Source organism: Crocuta crocuta, unplaced genomic scaffold, assembly GCF_008692635.1.
Source record: "Crocuta crocuta isolate KB4526 unplaced genomic scaffold, BGI_CrCroc_1.0 scaffold130, whole genome shotgun sequence".
Lineage (NCBI taxonomy): Eukaryota > Metazoa > Chordata > Mammalia > Carnivora > Hyaenidae > Crocuta > Crocuta crocuta.
Window position 1 is genome coordinate 17,057,212 of NW_027527920.1, and position 20,190 is coordinate 17,077,401.

The 20,190-nt window shown below is 35.4% G+C and overlaps 1 protein-coding gene and 1 pseudogene across 2 annotated transcripts in view; both read left to right on the forward strand.

Moving 5' to 3' along the window:
- Positions 1–6: 6 nt before the first annotated feature.
- The window catches only part of RFX7 (regulatory factor X7), a 121,008-nt gene continuing 100,824 nt past the window's right edge, over positions 7–20,190 (forward strand). The window contains 1 exon segment of the mRNA XM_077748165.1: positions 7–170. Coding sequence (XP_077604291.1) covers positions 10–170 — 161 coding nt within the window. The 5' untranslated portion in view covers positions 7–9.
- LOC144218319 (spliceosome-associated protein CWC15 homolog pseudogene) overlaps positions 126–20,190 on the forward strand; it is a 38,728-nt pseudogene continuing 18,663 nt past the window's right edge. Inside the window, exon 1 of the transcript XR_013331110.1 lies at positions 126–170. The product of XR_013331110.1 is annotated as a spliceosome-associated protein CWC15 homolog pseudogene (transcript). The remainder of the gene's footprint in view (positions 171–20,190) is intronic.

Sequence of the window (20,190 nt, forward strand, 5' to 3'; positions counted from 1 at the left end):
CCAGCAGCGATGGCAGAGGAACAACAACAGCCGCCACCACAGCAGCCTGATGCCCATCAGCAGCTTCCCCCCAGCGCCCCCAACTCGGGGGTGGCTCTGCCAGCCCTTGTGCCTGGGCTGCCAGGGACAGAGGCCAGCGCGCTGCAACACAAGATCAAGAACTCCATCTGGTAAGAGGATCCTCCATCGCCGGGGTGAAAAAGCCCAGGCACATTTCTGCTGCAAAGGGGGTGGGGGGCGGCGGGTGGAGGAAGAGGCTGAAGCATTCATTGAATGTGGGTATCCAGAGTCGGGTGCATTTNACCCCCTCAATTGTGAGTGTAGATAAACAAGTTATTTGTGTTGTTCATTTATGTGTAAGAGGAATATGGGACGAAATTAAGTCATATTGCATGATGGTGGCATGAATTTGGGACTGAGGAATGTGAAATGTGTTTACTCCTTTTTGCAGTCATACAGGGAGGAAGAAGTGTATTGTGAATTTTCACCAAACAGACATTGTGCGTAAGAATATTAACATGCAGCACAAAACCTAATGTGTCTCTTCCTTTCGGTTGGTTTAGCTGCTATTTCTGGATGTTTTTGCCTTCTTTATTCTGAGATTAAATTTCCTTTCCAGGGAGTTTATTTGCATGATTGTGAAGAAAGGGCTTTTTTAGTGTATGATATTTTATGGTAGTTTACACTGTAAATGATTTTTTAATTTAAAAAGATGTTTTAATTTAAAATGTCTTGCCATTTCGTACCTTTTTCTTGTTTTTAAGAAACCATAGATGATACATCCTTTGCTATTTCTGTGCTTTCTTGTATGAGAATTTACATTATTTCTGCAGTAGGTTAAACTCTGAAGGACTGGTCTTTTAATAATTAAATACACTGAGTTACGTCTATCCTCTGTTAGAGCCATTGTAAATATTCTTTGAACATGAACTTGCATTATTTTTGTTAGGATTTTTCATTAACTGACATTTAAAAAAAAGTAGTGCTGTTTTAAAAGTGGAAAGCAATATTTGGAATTTTGTCTAAGAGATTGCTTTTAATAGATGTTTTAAAATAGAATGTGGTGTAAAACAAGCTGATTTTAAAAATGAAGTCTCACATGTCCATCATTGAATATGACTACTAAAATATTAAACCTCCTTACTTTTATTGCAATTTAAAAATAAATGCATCATAAAAACACATTGCAGTACAATATTATGCATTTTAAAAACAGTCACAATTTTTAAATACAAAATTAAGGTTTGTTTTATGGTAATATTTATTATTTCTTGTCGTACATCCATATTGTCATGATGCTAATATGAAGTAGGTCAGTGCAGGCTTTAATAGTTTCTTACTTCACAGTAGTTGGCAGCTGAGTGTCTTGCTTTCAGTTTTAATTTTAAAATGAAGTTTAAATATTTTAAAAGAATTTTTTGGCTTGATGATAGTCATGTTTTGGCAGCTTGAATAGGTCAGAGAAGTAAGATTGTCCTCTGTGTGGATGTGTGAGAGAGAAGCCTTTATTCTTGGAGGGATACCCTCACCCCCTTTTGAAAGCTGTAATTTAAAGGGAGAGATGGTTAATCTCCTGCTTACCATCAAGGTTTCCAGAAGGTAGTGGGTTTTTCCCCCCTGTTAATTTAATGTAACTAAGTGTTTCTGAAATCATCATTGAATTGTATTAGCTCCTTGGTTTTTACATTTAAGGTAAGGGACATCCAAATTAAAGAACTAAAATCTTTAAAGAAAGGCACATTTTAAAAGTTGAATTAGTAATGTATATTTTAATTTATTAGGAGAACAGAAGAGGAAAGGAAACTCCACTTTATGTTTTTAAAATAGGAGTAAGTTATATAGCCAGCTGACTGAATAATAAATGATAGTGGAGTGCTCTTTTTGGAAAATCATGTGATTTAATTATCCTTTCATTGATAATTTGTATTTACACTTTCATTACAACTTAACTGCACTGACTCTAATGTGAGAAAAACTTATCCTAAAGTAGAGTGCACTTCATTTTTTGCTGCTGGCTCAGAAAAAATAATGGGGAACAAACACCTTAATCCCCAAATATATAATTTTATATCTTTATTTTAAAATTGTAAGGGCACACTTACTAGTGTTTAATTCTCAAGTGTAGAAATCCTATTTGCAAAAATGATTATATTTAGAACTTTGGAATAGACAACATTAGTGGGTCAAAAACAGTGTTAGTGGATATAATTAATATATAGTCTCATATTCCCTGCCTCACAATACTGGGTTTGTATTATTCATCAAGTGACTTCAAGACATTGAAAAAAGTGAAAGCCTCTTCACCACCATCTCCTCTAAGAACTAGTGTATATATGCTAAATTAAAATAATTTTTAATAGATGATAGATAATTGCAATTCTTTAGGCACATCTCCTTTCACATTTTTTGAGGAAACAATATCTTATCTATTACTTTATAACTTGATAATGCTCTGAGAGATCAGTTTTGTGCTACTTTCTACATCAACCTTTGGTATCATTACTAATGAGAATTTAAAATTATATTAAGCCAAAATGTGGCATTTAGAAATTATCAAATGGGTTTTGCATTTAGGTTGATCACAGTTTCTAAATTATTGAACTTGCAGATCACAAACAAGTCCGTACTTGTCTTCCTGTTCAACAAATACACATATAGTATGTGAGGCAGGCCTTAAGTTGGACAATGAGTTATTTATTATTTCAGTTCATAATTATTCTGTTTATTAAACTAAAATGCTATTTGATAAAGTATGTTCATTGTAATTTCAAGCATTCAGTGATAATTTGAAAAAAAAGGTTAAGTGTTCAAAGTTGAAATCATGGTACCTGATGAAATCAGAAATTATTTTATAAGAATTGGAAATAAAATTTTTAAAAAATGTTAAGGTAGTTCTAGAAAACAAAGATACTGCCAACTTGATAGTGTTGTAATATTTGTTAATATATTTATGAATATCACCAACTTATGTCCAGGTTTACAAGCTGGCACTTCTTTACCTTCCTCATTCCCACTCCATAGACAAAGGTCCAAATCACTTACTACTTTGAGAGGAGATTTATTTACAGAATGTGTTTTAGTATTGAATATGCTGTGAAAATGTTATTTTCTAAACAATAAGATTCTAATAAAAACTTTTCATTAAAAAAATGAAACTAGTAACCTATGTCTTTTTTCTATAATAAAATCTGTTCTGGCAACCTAACATGGCCACAGCTAACCTCATTGCAAACTGCTTGAACTTAACACTGTACCCCAGTTTGGTTATCTAAAAAAAAAATCCAAAGCAAGTTTTTCCTTCCTCTTGTCTCCCAGTATCTTTATAGTTAAAAAAAAAAAAAGAAAATTTGTGTTTAGTTAAACACACACACACACACAAAGTGCTTTATTTTCCATTTTAAAGCAGTTTTACTTGAAACCCTGATAGAATAAAATTCTTATGGAAAAAATAGGATAGAAAAAAATTACATTTGATATTCTGTTTGTGATTAGTTATGAGAATAATCATACCTACATGGGTGGAAATGATTAACATATTTGCAGTTAGGCTGTAACATAAACAACAATCCTTTACCTAGAAATTCAAAAGAAATCCTCATGTTTTATTTTAGAGAATGTTCTAATACTGTATTTACTCAACAAATGAATTCAGGGATTCTTGAGAGAATTGGTTATCAATTGTTATCTCTGTTTATAAGCCTTTATTTGTAAGACCTTACAAACCATTTCTTAAACAGTCCTTAAGACGTGTCATTGTTCTACCTACTTTTTGGAAGCATATATTAAATGACAGGAAAGATAGGATTCCTCTCATTAGCTATCAGACCCCCAAAGCAGTGGTGGGGCCAGAGTTTCTTGTCTTTATTCAGTCCTGTAAATCATACAGACTTCTGAATCTCATACATTTTAGACTTAAAATTGTAATCAAAGTGGAATTATATAAGTGGACCATTTGGATGTTTTCTAAATTCAATTTAAACCCAGTTTTGTTTTGCTTACTTATATATTAGTTATAGTGGGCAAAATATGATGATGATCCACAAGGTTTATATGGTAATGCCATATTAGACCTGATTTCTGTCCCATATACTAGAACTCAGCAGTTCCATTTTGTCCTTGGTTCTGGGTCAGGGCATTTATGAGCTCTGTCTGAGAAATAGTTATTGTTCGCTCAACTGCAGTGGGAAACTTTTACTATAAAGTTTATAACTTTGGAGTTTACTTTAACCCTAAATCCCTAGTCTTCATTTTGTTTTAAAATTAGAGACTGACTCGTACATCACCAGGCTTTCATATATTTTTGAATAGTTGGTTAAACATGCTGCTTGCCCTGTATAGTGGCTAGCTGTGATGGTTGCATCTCAACACTGTTTGTGACCTCAGAAAGAGGGCAGTTCCTTGTTCTTCTCTGTGATTTGAAACTGATAAAATTGTCTTCCCTATTGACCAGGAAGGCAAGTAATGCAGTTTCAAGCCCCTGGCCTAATGTTTAGCTCTTAGGTAATAGACGTGTGTGTGTGTGTGTGTGTGTGTGTGTGTGTGTGTGTGTGTGTGNTAATTTACCAATCTGATCACCCTACTGGGACGTGTCTCGAATGTTATATGCAGAACTGATTTGGTTTCTATCTCACTATTAGTTTTGGTATTATTGGGGAAAATGAACTTCACAGTGGTAGAAATGACAGAAGTATTTTATGTTATGAACAATAGTGCTTTGAGTAAAAACTTGTGTTAGATCACCTTATATTAGAAAAACAATGTTTCACACTAAAATTGTACAAATGAAAATTATTAAGATGAGCATTGTCATTTACTGGAATTTGAACACTAAGCAAGAACAGTGTGTCAGTATTCACCTGACTACCTGCTATATACAACTTACTATGCTAGAGACTGGCATTTGAGGAATGCCCATTCACTTGTAATGTTAACCTAAGCAAAAAGTGCAATAAAATGTCTCTTATTTAGTTAGGGAACCAGGGAAAGAGGTGACAAGTGCCAAAGTGTTAATTGTGAGAAAAGTAGACCTTCATTTCCTTGTCTGTAAAGTGAAAGGTTTATACTAGATGACCTTGCAAGTTCCTTTAGCTTAACTTTCTATGACTGTGTTACTAAATTAATATTGACAGCAATAATAAAACATACCATAAGCACAGTGAAAGACTAACAGAATTAACTAATCACAGGCAACCAACAGAACATTTTCAATGGATGAATTGTTAGGATTTGTCAGTGTTTGCTTGGGTGTTAGCCAGGACTTTCTGAAGGTGTTATTCACTTTTTGTTACCTTATGCAAGAGTTCTGTTATGCGAGATTCAGTCTGCAAATATTTATTGAGCATGTATTACACTTAAAGTATTCTAAGAGCCGTTGTTAATCATGCAAAAATATGTAAGCCTATGCAGTTATCCCTGTTGAGGAGTTCACTAGTTGAGAGATTGTACAATGGGGACTATTTGTGTGCTTGTTTTGTTTTGCTTATAAAGAGGTGCTCAGTACTTAAAAAAGCACCTCACATAGGAACTTTTTCCTGTAGTAAACATTGTAACATTTTAAGGCAGTAGTGGATGATATATGATAAATTTGGTTATGTAAATAAGAAAGGCATGTTTTCTTTTCAGAATAATTTAGTATAGGGTAGAGCTTCACAACTTCACCTCTTCACCCAGGGTAGACTTTTTATGTTTATATATTGAGAGAGAGAGAGAGAGAGTGAAACGGAGTACAAGTGGGGTAGGGGCAGGGAAAGAGAATCCCAAGCAGGCTTCACACTGTCAGTGCAGAGCCTGATGCAGGACTCCATCTTACAAAGCTTGAGATCATGACCTGAGCTGAGATCAAGAATTAGAGGTTTAACCAACTGAGCCACCCAGGAGCCCCTAGGGTAGACTTTCTAATGTGTTAGTGTGATAGTGTTCTTTCTAAGTGTAAAGAAGAAGACAGTAAGTTAGTCCACATCTCTGTCCAAACTAAACCAGTACCTCTTTTTCCACCAGCCTCTGTGTATTTAGTTGCTTTCTCTTCTGCTTTATTGGGAGTTCTAAGACTTCAGGTTAAAGATGAGCAGCATGAGCCAAAAGGAGGAAGGATCTTCCTGTCCTGGGCAAGATAATAAATAAGGAACAATAAGCTCCGAGGCCTTAATGCACTTGTGCGCTGACTATGAGATTAAAATAGTTAACATTTAACTTTAACCCCTATGAATAAAAACTTTTAAACATTTAAGTTTTCTTTCTTTGTTTTTAAAAATTTTTTAATGTTTATTATTTTGAGGGGGGTTGCAGAGGGAGAGGGAGACACCGAATCTGAAGCAAGCTCCAAGGTCTGAGCTGTCAGCTAGGATCCTGATATGGGGCTCGAACTCCCAGACCAAGAGATCCTGACCTGAGCCTAAGTCGGACACTTGACCAACTGAGCCACCCAGGCACCCCTAAGTTTTCTTTCTTAAGAAAGCTTTTTTCTGTTTATGGACTATAATACCTCCTGTTTATAAGAGGAAATAGAAAACAGTGAGGTTTGGTTAATTATGCATAATACCATTATCAGACATTTATTACAATAGCTTCTCTATATATTATGAAAAGTTGTGTGGGAGGTGAGGTTTTATATTCCTCATATCTTAGAACAAACTGAAAACATAAAGATAGTCCTTACTGGTTTCTGAATTCAGAGAGTGAGAGGTTAGAGACAGAGTTTCCAATCTGTTAGGTCTTGGAATTTTGGAAGGCAAGAGTCCATATGGGATGAAATACCATCTCCTCCAAATAGCTTTATCTTAAAAAAAAAAAAAGAAAAGTTACCTGAACCCATTCATAGCCTGAGCTTGGATAGCAAAGGATACCTTTACACTCATTCTAACATGGGATTAACAAATTGATTTGAATTTATATGCTAAATCTGATTACTGATACCTTCCAAGAGCATGAGGATTGACATGAACTATTGATTATCTTGGAGGGTATTTAAGATACAGACCAAGCATCAAAAGCACTTGGGTTTGTGTTTTTCTTTCTGTACTTCTATTCTTTTTATTTTTCTGTGGCTTTCCTGCTTTGATCACCTTGTACTGTCAAGTAGCTACAAGATGAGAACAGGGGATTACTCTATTTAGTGGCTACTGCAGTTTACACTAACCCTTTTTCTTTGCTTTTATTACCTTGTTTCTCTGCGTATACCTGTGCTGGTCTCTTAACTTGCTACTTTAAAAATCTTTTTTTTTTTTTCCTGCTGATAACAAGGGTCTACTAACTTTAAGATTCAATTCATGTTCTATTGTTTTCATGAAATTTTTCTCAGCTCTCTGGGACAATGATCTGAGTTGTGTGAATTAACTTTTTTCAGTGATTTAGATTGGCCTTACCTGAGGTGAGCCCATTGTGGTGAATTTTTACTGAATTTAAATGAAACATTCTCATTTTCTAATATGTAAGGTTCATAGGAATTCAGAGACTGAGTATACGTAAAACAAAGCAGTCACTGCATAATAAATAACATATGACAGTAAGATATAAATGGGGTAGCCAAGTACTTGCCATTGTTTTTACAATATATATGAAATTTTAAAAATTTAATTGCTAAGAGTGTGGCTTCAGTGACCTCTTGCTTGAAGTAAAGTTGGTACTTCTGGGATCCTGGGAAATGTATTTGAACAAGATGCTTCAGTTAATTTAAGAGAATCACATTGCTAATTTGATTGCAGTTATTAGATCTATTAATTGCATATGTTATCAGTCTATGGTCTAAAATGTAACTGTGATATTATTAAATGCATGATATCTTTTTCTGAAGCAGGAGATATTAACAAGCAGTGTTGGGCCAAATTCTGTATATACAAGTTTTCAGAGAAGTGAGGTCAGAAACTAGTTCTGCATTTACAGAATCAAGTGTTTAAGGGAACCTGAATTCAGTATACCTTTATTTTAATGTACATTATATATAGTCAGGAGAATTAAAAAGTAACAAGACACTACTCTGCACTTAAAACATTCACCCCTTTGTGGTAGTTGCGTGCATCATTAATTGAATTTAACAAAAGTAAGATTTTGTTAAATGCAGTGATGGTATGGTGTAATCAATGCTATTTAAAAAAATAGAGAGATTCAGAGAGATTGAATAGGATATAATATTCTTATTGGCAAAATTCAGGATGGTGACCTTAACAAAAATCAAGGGACGAACTGTTGATCCAAATACACATAATCATGTGCTTACTGGCAAATCTTTATTCCCACTAGCAGGAATTAGAGTCACAGTTGTTGATGACAGTAAGCCATACCAATAATGAGAATAATTAGAGGAAGATAACTTAGGTCAAAATTTGCTTATTTGGGGAGAGTGGGGTTGCCACCAATCACAATTCCCTCATCTAAATTTTAATGTGCAAAGGTAGAAGAAAAAAAATAAAGTAATAATAGAGAAGAAAAGGATGGGTATGTTGAGAACTGGGGCAGAGGACCAGGAACTGCTCTGTTAGTACTCTGAATTGACTCCCTTTGAATAATGGCCACTTCATGAAGAGGATTACTTATATGGGGCGCCTGGGTGGCTTAGTAGGTTAAGCGTCCGACTTTCCGACTTTCGCTTAGGTCATGATCTCGCGGTTCGTGGGTTTGAGCCCCGCGTCGGGCTCTGTGCTGACTGCCAGCTCAGAGCCTGGAGCCTCTTTCAGTCTGTGACTCCCTCTCTCTCTGACCCTCCCCTGCTCATGCTGTCTCTTTCTCCTAGAAATAAATAAAACATTAAAAAAAAAAAAGAATACTACTTATATGTGGGGTCCTTTGCATACCTCACTTAGCCCATATTTTGGATCCTGTGTCTTAGCATCTGTATCTGTATACTTTTCCATTATCAGATGAAATTTGTTTTCCCCTTTGGATTCATCCCTTTCCGTATATTTAGGGAATTTGTTCTAATACCTTTTCTGTTAGCATCATCAAACTGTTCATTTCCACAGGCTGTTTTTCCTGTGACTTTAATACGTGCTTATGACTTCTTAAAGCAGGAGCAAACAACCTTAGAAAAAAGTTTTTGCAATAAAACAAAGAGTTGATCTTTCAGTGACCTAAAGAGCTCATTCATAGTCTAAGAAAAAAAGTCATTAGGTAAGTGAATGAAGAATGTAAATACTCATTTTATAAAAATAATAATATAAACAGTTAACAATGCAAAAACCCTTAATAATTAAAAATACAGCAGAAAAATGCTTTTATTTTTGATTGCTAAGAAACGATTTAAGAAATGTGGTAACCATTGCTAGCTAATCTCATCGCTGGTTTTACTATTTTCTTTAGTCCTTTCTCTCCCCTCCAGTCCCTTTTTTATTATCCTGTTGTTTGATGTGTAAGCCACTTATATATTTGGAGGAATAAGTGAACATACATTTTAAAAGTTTAACCAGTTTTGCACTTAGATGGTGGAACAAATGTATGCTTCCCTCCCTTTATATATTCTTGAAAATTTCTTGAACGAGCAAGTATTATTTTTAGTTTAGAAAAATATCCAAACAAGTAAAATAATGCTTTTTGTCTACCCTGCTGCTCTTCCCTTTAGCTGCCATCTGTCCATCAGCCCACCATCCCCACTCTGCTACATCTTCTCTCTGCTCTTGTCCTTTTTGACTCTTGCAGTCTGGCTTCCTGTTCTTGCCAACTCAGTGGCCTTTTTTCAGTCTTTATCTTTCATTGTGCCTTCAACTCTTCTTTTTACTATGATTCTTTTGCAGTTTGGAAATAATCTGTCATTTATTCCTTTTTGAGAGCTGCCTTTGTGTCAGCTACTCTGCCAGGCATTGGAGATTCCACGGGCAAAGATGCAAGATCCTAGTTTCCATGTACCTTACCTCTGACTAACATTTTGTTTTTCTTGCTTCTTTCTTCTAGATGCCCTCTAATTGTGAATATCCAGGCACTTATTTCTCAACCATCCATTTTTTTTCTCTGTTCACTTGTTTGATAAAGTCACAAATAGATGGGCTGGCCAGACAACTCTGATCACATCTAGTGATTCATTTGCTAGAGTACACATAGCTAGCTACCGCTGTCTTTGTAAACTTGGCATTTTCACAGTAATCCTTCTGTGCCATAGTGCCTTGCTCCCTCAGTTTGCTTTCATTTCTATTTTACCTCTTTGGGTAGTAGGTGCAACCTTTTCTTCATTCTGTCAGGCTAGCAATATTGGTTTCATATTTGATTTTTTTCTCTTATCCTTATGCCCAATATTTTAACAGGGTGCCAAGTTTGCAGTGGCATTTAACGTTTCTCCCTGTCTTCTACTCCCTAGATTTCCACTGCCAGGACCATAGTCCAGTGCTTTGCCATCTCATTCCTGGATTGTTACGGTGGCACCATAGTTGCCTCTGCCCCTGGCCTTTCCCCTCTTTGAACTGTGCTATTTATTGGTGCCAAAGTCTTCAAAAATATCCTTTTCCATGTAGTCTCCTTCTCATAACCTATTTCATGTTGCCCACCATATCATATCTAAAGATTTCCATCAGGTTCAAAGGCCTGTATGTATAATCTGGCCCCATACAATCAGTGCAGCCCAGTTCTTTCTGTTCGTCGGCGTTGGACTTCCATCAGGCAAGCACTTGAGTGTCTGTCTTATATTTTGTGGTCCTCCTTTTATTCCTGCTCTGTATCTTTTCTGGAATCTCTATTTGCCTGTATCCAGATCCTACTTAATCATATTGTAACCATTTTTAAAGTCATATATCAAATCATTGAACTAACTCAAATTATTGTAGGATAAAACATTCTTTAGCTACTCTAGTCCATGTTGACCTTTTCTTGACCTCATATTGTATATTGATGTTTGCACAGTTAAGCACTGAATCACTTTAATTTTTGTCCTATGCTGTTTTAATAAACAGCAAGTTCTTTGAAGCTAGGGACAACACCTTTTGCATCTATTTCTCATCCAACAGTAGGTACTAGTGAATACTATTTTTGTCTACTACTTTCTCAGAGGCACTTGATTTTTTTCTACATATTAATGTTTCTGTATTTTATACATTTGAGGTGGTAATTTTCTGCTCAAATAAGTTACTAAACTAAAGCTGCATTTTATAGAATAGAGGACTTACACAGTAGATTTTTTAAAAATTTGCATTGGTGAAACTGAAGTAATCTTTTATTTAGTGTTTCAGTAATACTCCTCAAATATTTTTCACTATATGTCTGGATTAAAAAGTAATGTATGTCCCAAGTAAGAGCCATTGTGTCCCTCATTTTAAAAATATTGAGCCATGGGTGCATGGGTGGCTCATTCGGTTAATCATCCAACTCTTGATTTTGACTCAGGTCACGATTTCATGGTTTGTGGAATTATTCCACTGATAGCACAGAGCCTGCTAGGATCCTCTGTCTCCCCCTTTGTTCCTCTCCCACTCATTCTCTCTCTTTCTCTCTCTTTCTCTCTGTCTGTCAATAAATAAACTTTAAAATATATTTTAAAAAATACTGAGCAAATGACTGCTACATAGTTTAGTAACCTTTTATGAGTATACAGTAGTATTTTGGTTAGGGTTTTGTGGACTAATCAGCTCCTTGTGTTCCAGCCTCATTCCTAAGAAAAAAAGTTGGAATTTTGAAGAACCCTTTAACATTAACCTAGAGATAGCTTCTTCAAAGTTTGGTTCTGGTGGAGGATTTAATCTGCTTGTTTCTGGAGCCAAGACCCAAGGCTAGAGTAACTTATTGAGTCGTGGCCACAGCCTGCAGAGGGCACATGAACCCTGGGAGTTAGGGCAAATAAGTGAGGAAGGTGGATTTATTGGGGAAGTAACAAAGGAATAACTAAAACAGGAGAGCAATTCTGAGAGCCTAAATTGTTTCAGATTCATAAAACAGGTTACAGTCTGTTGGACCTTTCTATTTATCTGACAAAGAGACTTTTTGGTTTTTTAGTCTGATACTTTTTCTCAGAGGTACCGCAACTAATTTTATCTTTAAAAGACCCTTTCAGGGGCACCTGGGTGGCTCAAAAGCGTCCTGACTTTGGCTCAGGTCCTGATATTGCCGTTCATGGGTTTGAGACCCATGTCGGGCTCTGTGTTGACAAGCTCAGAGCCTGGAGCCTAGCCTGCTTTGGATTGTGTCTCTTTCCTCTCTCTCTTTTCCCCACCCCCTTCTCTCTCTCTCAAAAATAATTAAGTGTTTAAAAAATAAATAAAAATAACTTTAAAAAGCTTTTAGCTTTAAAAGTGTATTGATATAATGCTACTCGGTTTGTTAGAGCAACTATTCTTTATGTTAGCATCATACTAGTATCATCTTGGAACTTGTTAGGAATGTAAAGTTTGGGGCTTCTCAGATTTACTGTAATGGAAACTCTGGGGATATAACTAGCAACTTTTGTTTTACTAGCCTTTCAGGTGATTCTAATATAGAAGTTTGAGAATCACTTGTGTAGAGGGTGTATCTTCTATTAAACAAAAGTAGCCCAGAGTCCTTTGTAGCAAAATTCTAGTATTTCAAACTTTGAGTACTCCCAAGTAGAGATAATAACTCCTTTATCTTGATTTTTCATAGTATTTGAGTGTAACTGTTATTATGTATACCGTGTTGCAAAAAATTTCCACTAAACTGAATTCTTTAATCTCAGCAATTGTATATTAAATGAATTGATGGATGAGTCGGTGAATACACAATAAAGAGAGTTCATGGTCATAACTGCCCTCTGCCTGGTCAACAGTTTAAAGACAGACACACAAAATACCAGAGATCACATGTGTAACCCAGAGCCAGCAAGCTCTTCCTTTGAAGGGCCAGGTGGTAAATATTTTTGGCTTTGTAGGATGTAGGGTTTCTGTTTGCAACTACTTGACTATGCAATTGTTATCAGGAAAGTAGCCAAGACAATGTGTATACAAGTATATAAATGGCTAGATTAGTTCCATTGCTGGCAGGATTTGGCCCTTGGGCAGCAGTTTGTGGACCCCTGTATCCCAGGCTGCAATAGTGGTTCTCAATCTTCACTCTTTTATTGACAAACAATGGATGACAATCACCTGCTTGATATTATCGTATGATTCTCCCTTAGGTAAACACAGGATTATGTGTAAAGCATATTAGAATGCAAATAAATAAGTTATATTCCAGGGATAGTCTTACCTTAGCTCTTACGATAATAAAGTATATTGACTTACCGTTTTTGGTGTGACACATAAGGAGCTGGGTGGCAGAAGCCCAGGAGTAGAAGCCTCACTTCTGAAGCCACTATAGGTAGGAACACTTAATTGATGAATTAAATGCTGGAGGCTCTGGGTGGGCTAGCTTGAGTGTTGAAAACAGAGGATGCCCAGCGTTAGATGAGTATCCCCACACTTTCCTGAGTCTTACCTCCAGGAGCCCTACCGGGTTCTCCCTGTGAGGATCAGAGAAAAATCTTTCACTGCTTGCATAGTGAGAGGGATTCAGGGGGTGGGGAGTTTGCAGGAAGGATCAGGGAGGGAGGAGGAGAAGAGTAATAATTTTGAAATATACCCAGAGTTCTCTGTTCTCTTTAACAGGCCTGTTTCAAGGGAAAATATTTTACCAGAGCCTAACAGGGGCTTTGCCAAAGCTTTCTTGACCTGGGGAAAGGGAAATGTCCACCATAGGCTCACTAAAAGAGACCTAATTATAGGACAATAGAATGCCTCTCTCCAGCTTTACCACCATGTCAGTATAATAACAAGATTGCATCTAAAACAAGAATAAGCCTCACACCTAATTTAAAGAGTCTTTAGGGATATCCAAAGAGAACATGGGAGACAAAATCAAGAACATTAGAAAAAATTTTAGCCTTAGGCACCACAGCTACAGCAAACAGTACACATAGCCCAACTCCTAGTAGATAAACATAAAACTTAACAGTAAAGGCCTGTCGACTTGAGTTGCTTTTACCCAACATTATATCTGGCTTTCAAGAAAAGACTACAAGGCATGCTTAAAGGCAGAAAAACAAAAACAAACCCACAATCTGAAGAGGTAAATCAGATATGACACAAATTTGGGGATTATTATCCTATGGATTTAAAATTATGAGTAATATACTACGAGCTAGTTAGACATCATGCAAGAATGGATGAGTCATATGAACCCAAAGATGGAAGCTCTAAGAAATAATCCAAAGGAAATACTAGAAATCAAAAACACTAACAGAAATGAAGAATGCCTTCGTTGGGCCCATATAGTAGACTGGCCATAACTGAGGAAAGAATTGGTGAACATGAAGATACATCAGTAGAAAGTTCCAAAACTAAAATGCACAGAGAAAAGAAGTGAAAAAGACAGAACAGCGTATCTAAGAACTGTGGTATAATTACAAAAGGCCTATCACAAGCAAAATTGGGATATCAGAAGGATAAGAGAGAAAGAAACCAGAAGTATTTGAAGTATACCAGGTGAGAATTTTCCAAAATTCAAGATCCCAAACTACAGATCCAGGTAGGCTCAGACATACCAAGTAGAATAAACAACGACGACTTTTTGAGAAACTTCCATACTGTTTTCCACTGTGGCTGCGCCAGTTTGCTTTCCCACCCAACACTGCATAGGGGTTTCATTTTCTCCACATCCTCTAAAATGGCCATTTTTGTGTCCAGTTTTTGTGTATAAACTAATTTCCTCTGTTTAGAATTAATTTTACAAGTAATTTAGTGAGCACTTCTTATGTACATTCTGATATTTCTTTCTTTCTTTCTTTCTTTCTTTCTTTCTTTCTTTCTTTATTGAGAGAGAGAGGGAGAGTGTGAGCAGGGGAGGGGCAGAGAGAGAGGGAGACAGAATCTGAAGCAGGCTCCGACATGGAGCTTGAACTCCCAAGCTGTGAGACCATGACCTGAGCCGAAGTCGGACGCTCAACCGACTGACCACTGAAACTTAGGTTCTTTTTCTGGATGAGGTGGAAGCCATTGGAAGACTCTGAGTAGAGGTGTGACATGACCTTACTGGTGGTGAAAAAGGTTCACTGGGCTGCTGTATGGAGAAGAGACTATAGAGAGCCAAAGGCTGGGTTACTGACATTTTACACTAGGGTTGTGTGTGCATGTGTGTGTATGTGTGTAAAAGATGAAGTATTTTAAATATTAGTAAGTGGTGGTCTCAGGGTGTTGCAGATAGCTGTGAATGATTTCATTTTCTTTATACTTCTCTGTTTTCCAAACAATTTTAAAGAGTACTTTTGTAATTACAAATGTAACTTACCATTTTCTTTAGGGTAGAACTATGATAATAACAAAAAATTATGCTGTATATTAGGCTTTTTGATTATAGGAACATACTTCCATATTAAGTATAGTATCACAGATGCTGTTGTGATTTTAAAATTTTAAAAATTTGCCATCAAAGAGACTACATGTTTATAATGTGTCTATTAGAATATAATGAAGGACCAGGAGTTTAGAATAAATAACCTAACTAAATTAGTAAAAGGTGAGAATTAAATATAGAACATTTTACGTATAATTCAGTTATTTTAAATAAGTAAAATGAAAGTATGTATTAATAGTAGAGATACTGTTTTAAAGAACTTACAAATGATTATCATTATAACAGTCCAGTAGCCTTATTACTATTACCAATGGTTTCCTCTTGTAGTGGAGTTTTGTATGTTACTATTTTTGAAGTCTCAAAGTCTTACTTCAATGATTGCATTTAGGTAGTATTTTTAATAGACTAGAATGCCATTCTGGGATCTCTAATTGGTTTTGTTTTCCTGCGTTCCCTCACCTGCTGTTCTCTTGCCTGATCCATACTCTTGGAACCCTAATCACCACCCTCCCCCACCTTAAGTCAATTTCTACACATCCTTCAGAGCTCAATTCGAGTACAAAAGGAAAGAATCTTTCCTGAATCTTTAACATAGTTAGGTTCTTAAATCATTCTCCAGCTGGGTTCTAATTCTTGTTACCACACATTACAATTCAAATAAAATAATTGTATAATTTTATAGTCTCCTCTTTGGGAATATCAACACCACAAAGACAGGAATTGTAACTCTCTCACTTAGAGATTATTTCCCTAGTGCAGGATGAATGTATGCATGAATGCATGAGCAAACTCCAAAACTACCAGACTTCTTTTAGATGTCATTTGGAGATCTGGTGCAGATTTTCCTGCTATTCTTATTCCATGTCACACTGTCCACCCCCTCATGTGTTTAGTTATAAGTTACTAAGTATAGCAGAAATTATAAATAAAAAATAGCAAACTTTAGTGTTTTACCAGTAAAAATCTTCTCTGTACACCATTTCCAGCAGTATAAAAGGGGAGCTTATTGTAAATTTTTGTTTACAGATGACGTTTTGAATGTATAATATATCAATGTAGACAGCATTACCAAAGAGAAATTATATCAGAATTCAAATTAGTATGTGTAATACCACGTTGTTGGGTTGTTTTATTTTTTTTTTGGCTTGAAGCATGAAGCATTTTTCTGAAATTCACCTATATCCTTTCCTCCTTGTATGATGGGTTTTACTGGTATATGTTGTGTGCTTCTTTACTGAATAGTGTACGATATGCTTACTAGAGATTTATTAAAATTCTTTACAATTTTTTACTGGTGACATTGGGGAGGAGAAAAACAGCTTTGTGATATTGGTGCCACACTTTTTTATTTTTAACCTCTGGAAATTATGACATGTCATCATCGGTATAACCTGATTTCTCATTGAAAATAAAGTATGAGGGAAGCTTGGCATAATGTTTGGCACTTAGCTGTAATCCTTAAGGCTTAATTTTGGGGGATATGAATTCTTTCTTGAAGGCATTATATTTCCAGAGAATACAAGATTAACTACTTATATTTTTTTATGTCTATCACTTCTTTTAAAAAAAATCTTTCTGATCACTTTTGTTTTCTTGGACAGTCTTTTATTTCTTGCTTTTAGGGGATTTTTAAAGTTTTTAAAAAACAAAACACAGAACTCCGAAACTTTTCTCCTACAGTAAACAGATGGGAAGAACCCCCAGACAGAAAGAAAGCTCTCTTTTGTTCTTGGCTGGTGGTTTACCACTTCTACTCCCATCCCTGTGTTGGGTGTCACTTTTCTTTAGGGCTGCAGCTTTGTTTTTATGTTCTTCCTCTCTGGAGGGACATACAGTATGAGCAAAACTATTTATATATAACATTACATATATTATCATATATATATTATCATGATAAGGAAAACTTTGGGTACACACTTGAATACAAGTGGTTAGATTACATCAGAGTCACACTTTTGTTGTGTTAATCACCACTTACTTACCTCTCCTCCTAGTCATTAATCTAGACTACACTCTGCATTTGTCTGTTACATCTACATCTTTAAACTTGTGTTAAATGTGGATCATCCATTCTAAAGCAAGACACAAGATAACTTTTAGTAAGTTGTGAAGAGGAGTATTTCCTTACAGCATTCATGTTAATATACAAGATGTTTATAGCAGGTAATTCAGAACCTTCTGGTTTGTCTCTGAATTTTTTCTCCATCTCTTTTTTTGTGGATGGTTGTTCTTGTTCTTATCCTTTCCACCTTTCACCTTTTTTTTTTCACTGCCTTCCTCTCCTCAATATAAAAGGAAAAAAATTTACCTGTGTAATTTGTTATGATTTTATGTCTGCTGTTCTTACATTTAGAATCTGAGAAGTTGACAGCTTTATATTTATCAGGTTGTTGGAAAGCCTAGTGAGGTTGTTTAAGAAAAGATATAATGAGCCTTTCCTATGAAAAAGATTATGTAAAATCATTTAATAATGTACTATAGGGAAGGTGTGAATCAGCAGGCAAGTTTAACAGAAGGAAAGGGTTGTGCTAGGCTGATTGCTTGCTTGCTTTGGTCTCCAGATATAATTCCAACCAGTTGAAGGTGGGGAGGAATGAAACTAAAAGGACACCTTGGGATTCCTAACTCCTGAAATGAGATGTAAAATGTTGTGAATTCGCTAAAGTTTCAGCCTGTTTGGATAGAAGTACAGCTTTTGGCTTACTTTATTTGAATAATAGAGGAAGTTCCCCAACGTTATTTAAATTCACTTTTTTAAAGTAAGTTGGAATGTGTGTTCCAGCATTGGCAGCCCAGTATGAAGAACTTAGATGTTGCTCAGAAAACTGCTTTTCTGGATAAAGACAGTGAACTGTGAGGGACTATACTCAAAACACAGCTAGAAAAGTCAGTTTTAAAGGAAATTGTTTTGGGGATATCAGTGCTACAGTATATTTGCTGCTTGATTATATAGCTGAAGTTACATGTGTTTAATCTTTGTGATGACTTAAAGAGATGAATGGGCTTTGGAGTGTTTGTGACAGATTAAAAAACAAAACAAACCTTTATGTTTTGGACTAGTATATTTTGGCTGTTTTGGATTGTAGCTCGTCCCTTGAGTTCCATACAAAAAACTGTTACATTCAGTAATCTTAAATAATGAAATCTTGTTTGCTACTGTCATTCATGTTCTTTTTTAAAACTTAAAATCATAACCAAGTTCTATTTTAATTTAGTACAAACATATGACACAGGGTCATCACAAAACCAGCAGGAGGATTATTGAAGAAATGGTATTAGTGCATTTGCTTAGCTTTTTGAATAAGGGAGAGAATACATTTAGAACCTCAACAGCAAGTCATCATAACAATTACAGATGAATAAATGGTTCAGTGGAAAAAAAAAGTAAGATGATTTAAAAAAAAACTAAAACAAGATAGAAATGAACTTTTGGTGGAGGGGAAGATTTTTAATACAAACAAGATTTTACTACTTAAATGAAAAGAATGTCTTTAGGTATTAACTTTCTTAGCCATACCTTTAAGTCCAAATTAAAAGACAAATCAGACAATATAATTTTTATGGTTATGCTGCCATTAAAAATTTTTAAAGTGAGTATGTCATTACATGAATAAATTCTTTTGATAGAACATGAGCGGGAGAAATAAAATTACAGTGTAGTCACACAGTTTCATACAGCCAAACGTACACACATGCGTGTACCTGCACACACAACTCTAATTTTAGAAAAAGAAATAGAATAAAAACCCACCAGAATCTTGTCTTTCAGTAATGTTGGGATTGGTGATATGGATGATTTTCAAAATAATTTTGTTTTTTTTTTTCTGAAATAAGCAATTTACTTTTAGAAACGTTTCTTTTAAATTGCGTACAGATTAAATCTAAACACTTCCTAATTCGTTTCCAGCTTGACTTTCCAGCTTACCTTCTTTGCCCTCCTTTCTCTGATATCCATGAACTAGCATTCTGCTCTTTACAAAATTTTGCAAAACTTATAATGTGAATGCCTTGAACTTGTTCCATTTCACTGCATGACATGCTATATCACATTTGTATTAGGTCCAGCTGTATCACACATGTAGGTTATTTGCCCATCCCTGAAGGATATCCTTTCCTTGCACCCCTTGCCAATAGGTATTTTGTAGAATATAGCGTTCTTTCTTAAAGGTCTGGGGTATGGTATTCTATCTTTTTCCCTTGGCTTTGGCTTACCCTTTAGCGGTAATGCTTCCCTCTTCCCTTTGCATATTTAAAGACAGATTTCAGGACTATAATTAGGTCACCCCAGTTTATCATATTTTGTCCAGTCTTTTTTCACCCCATTTTCCCTTGTACTTTCAGTATAGCACTTATCATAGTTTGCACGTACTGTATTTTCTCCCGTGTATGTCTTTCCCAGTTGATGTTGAGGCCCTGATGGGTAGCATCCATGTCTTATTCATCTTTGTATCTCCCACAGTGCTATGTTAGCAAATATTTATAGTCTTATGTTGATTTTAAATAATGATTTGTCACAGTTTGACTCACTAGTCAGAAAGATGTTTTAGCCCATTTCTACCGATATATATTTCTTCTTGTTTGATATATAATCTTAATGCAGCATCTTTTTTAAAAAGAACGTTTAGTTTCTACATTATAAAAGCAAAGGGTATTATAGAAAACTTAAAAAACAAAATAACTTGACAATAAACTATTTGTAAAAAAAAAAATAACTTATTTCCACCATCTGTATGAAACATGTTTCTTTTTATTTTTTTTCCTACATATAATTTTTTGTTTGTTTTGGTGTCACAAATCATGTTTTAAGGTGTCTCCCTCAACATTCATTCATTACAATCATTCATTTATTGCAATAATATTAAGTGCCTAATATTAGGCAAGTATTCTTTTAGAACTCTGGGGTTATAAAGCACTAAACGAATTTATCAAAAAGATCTG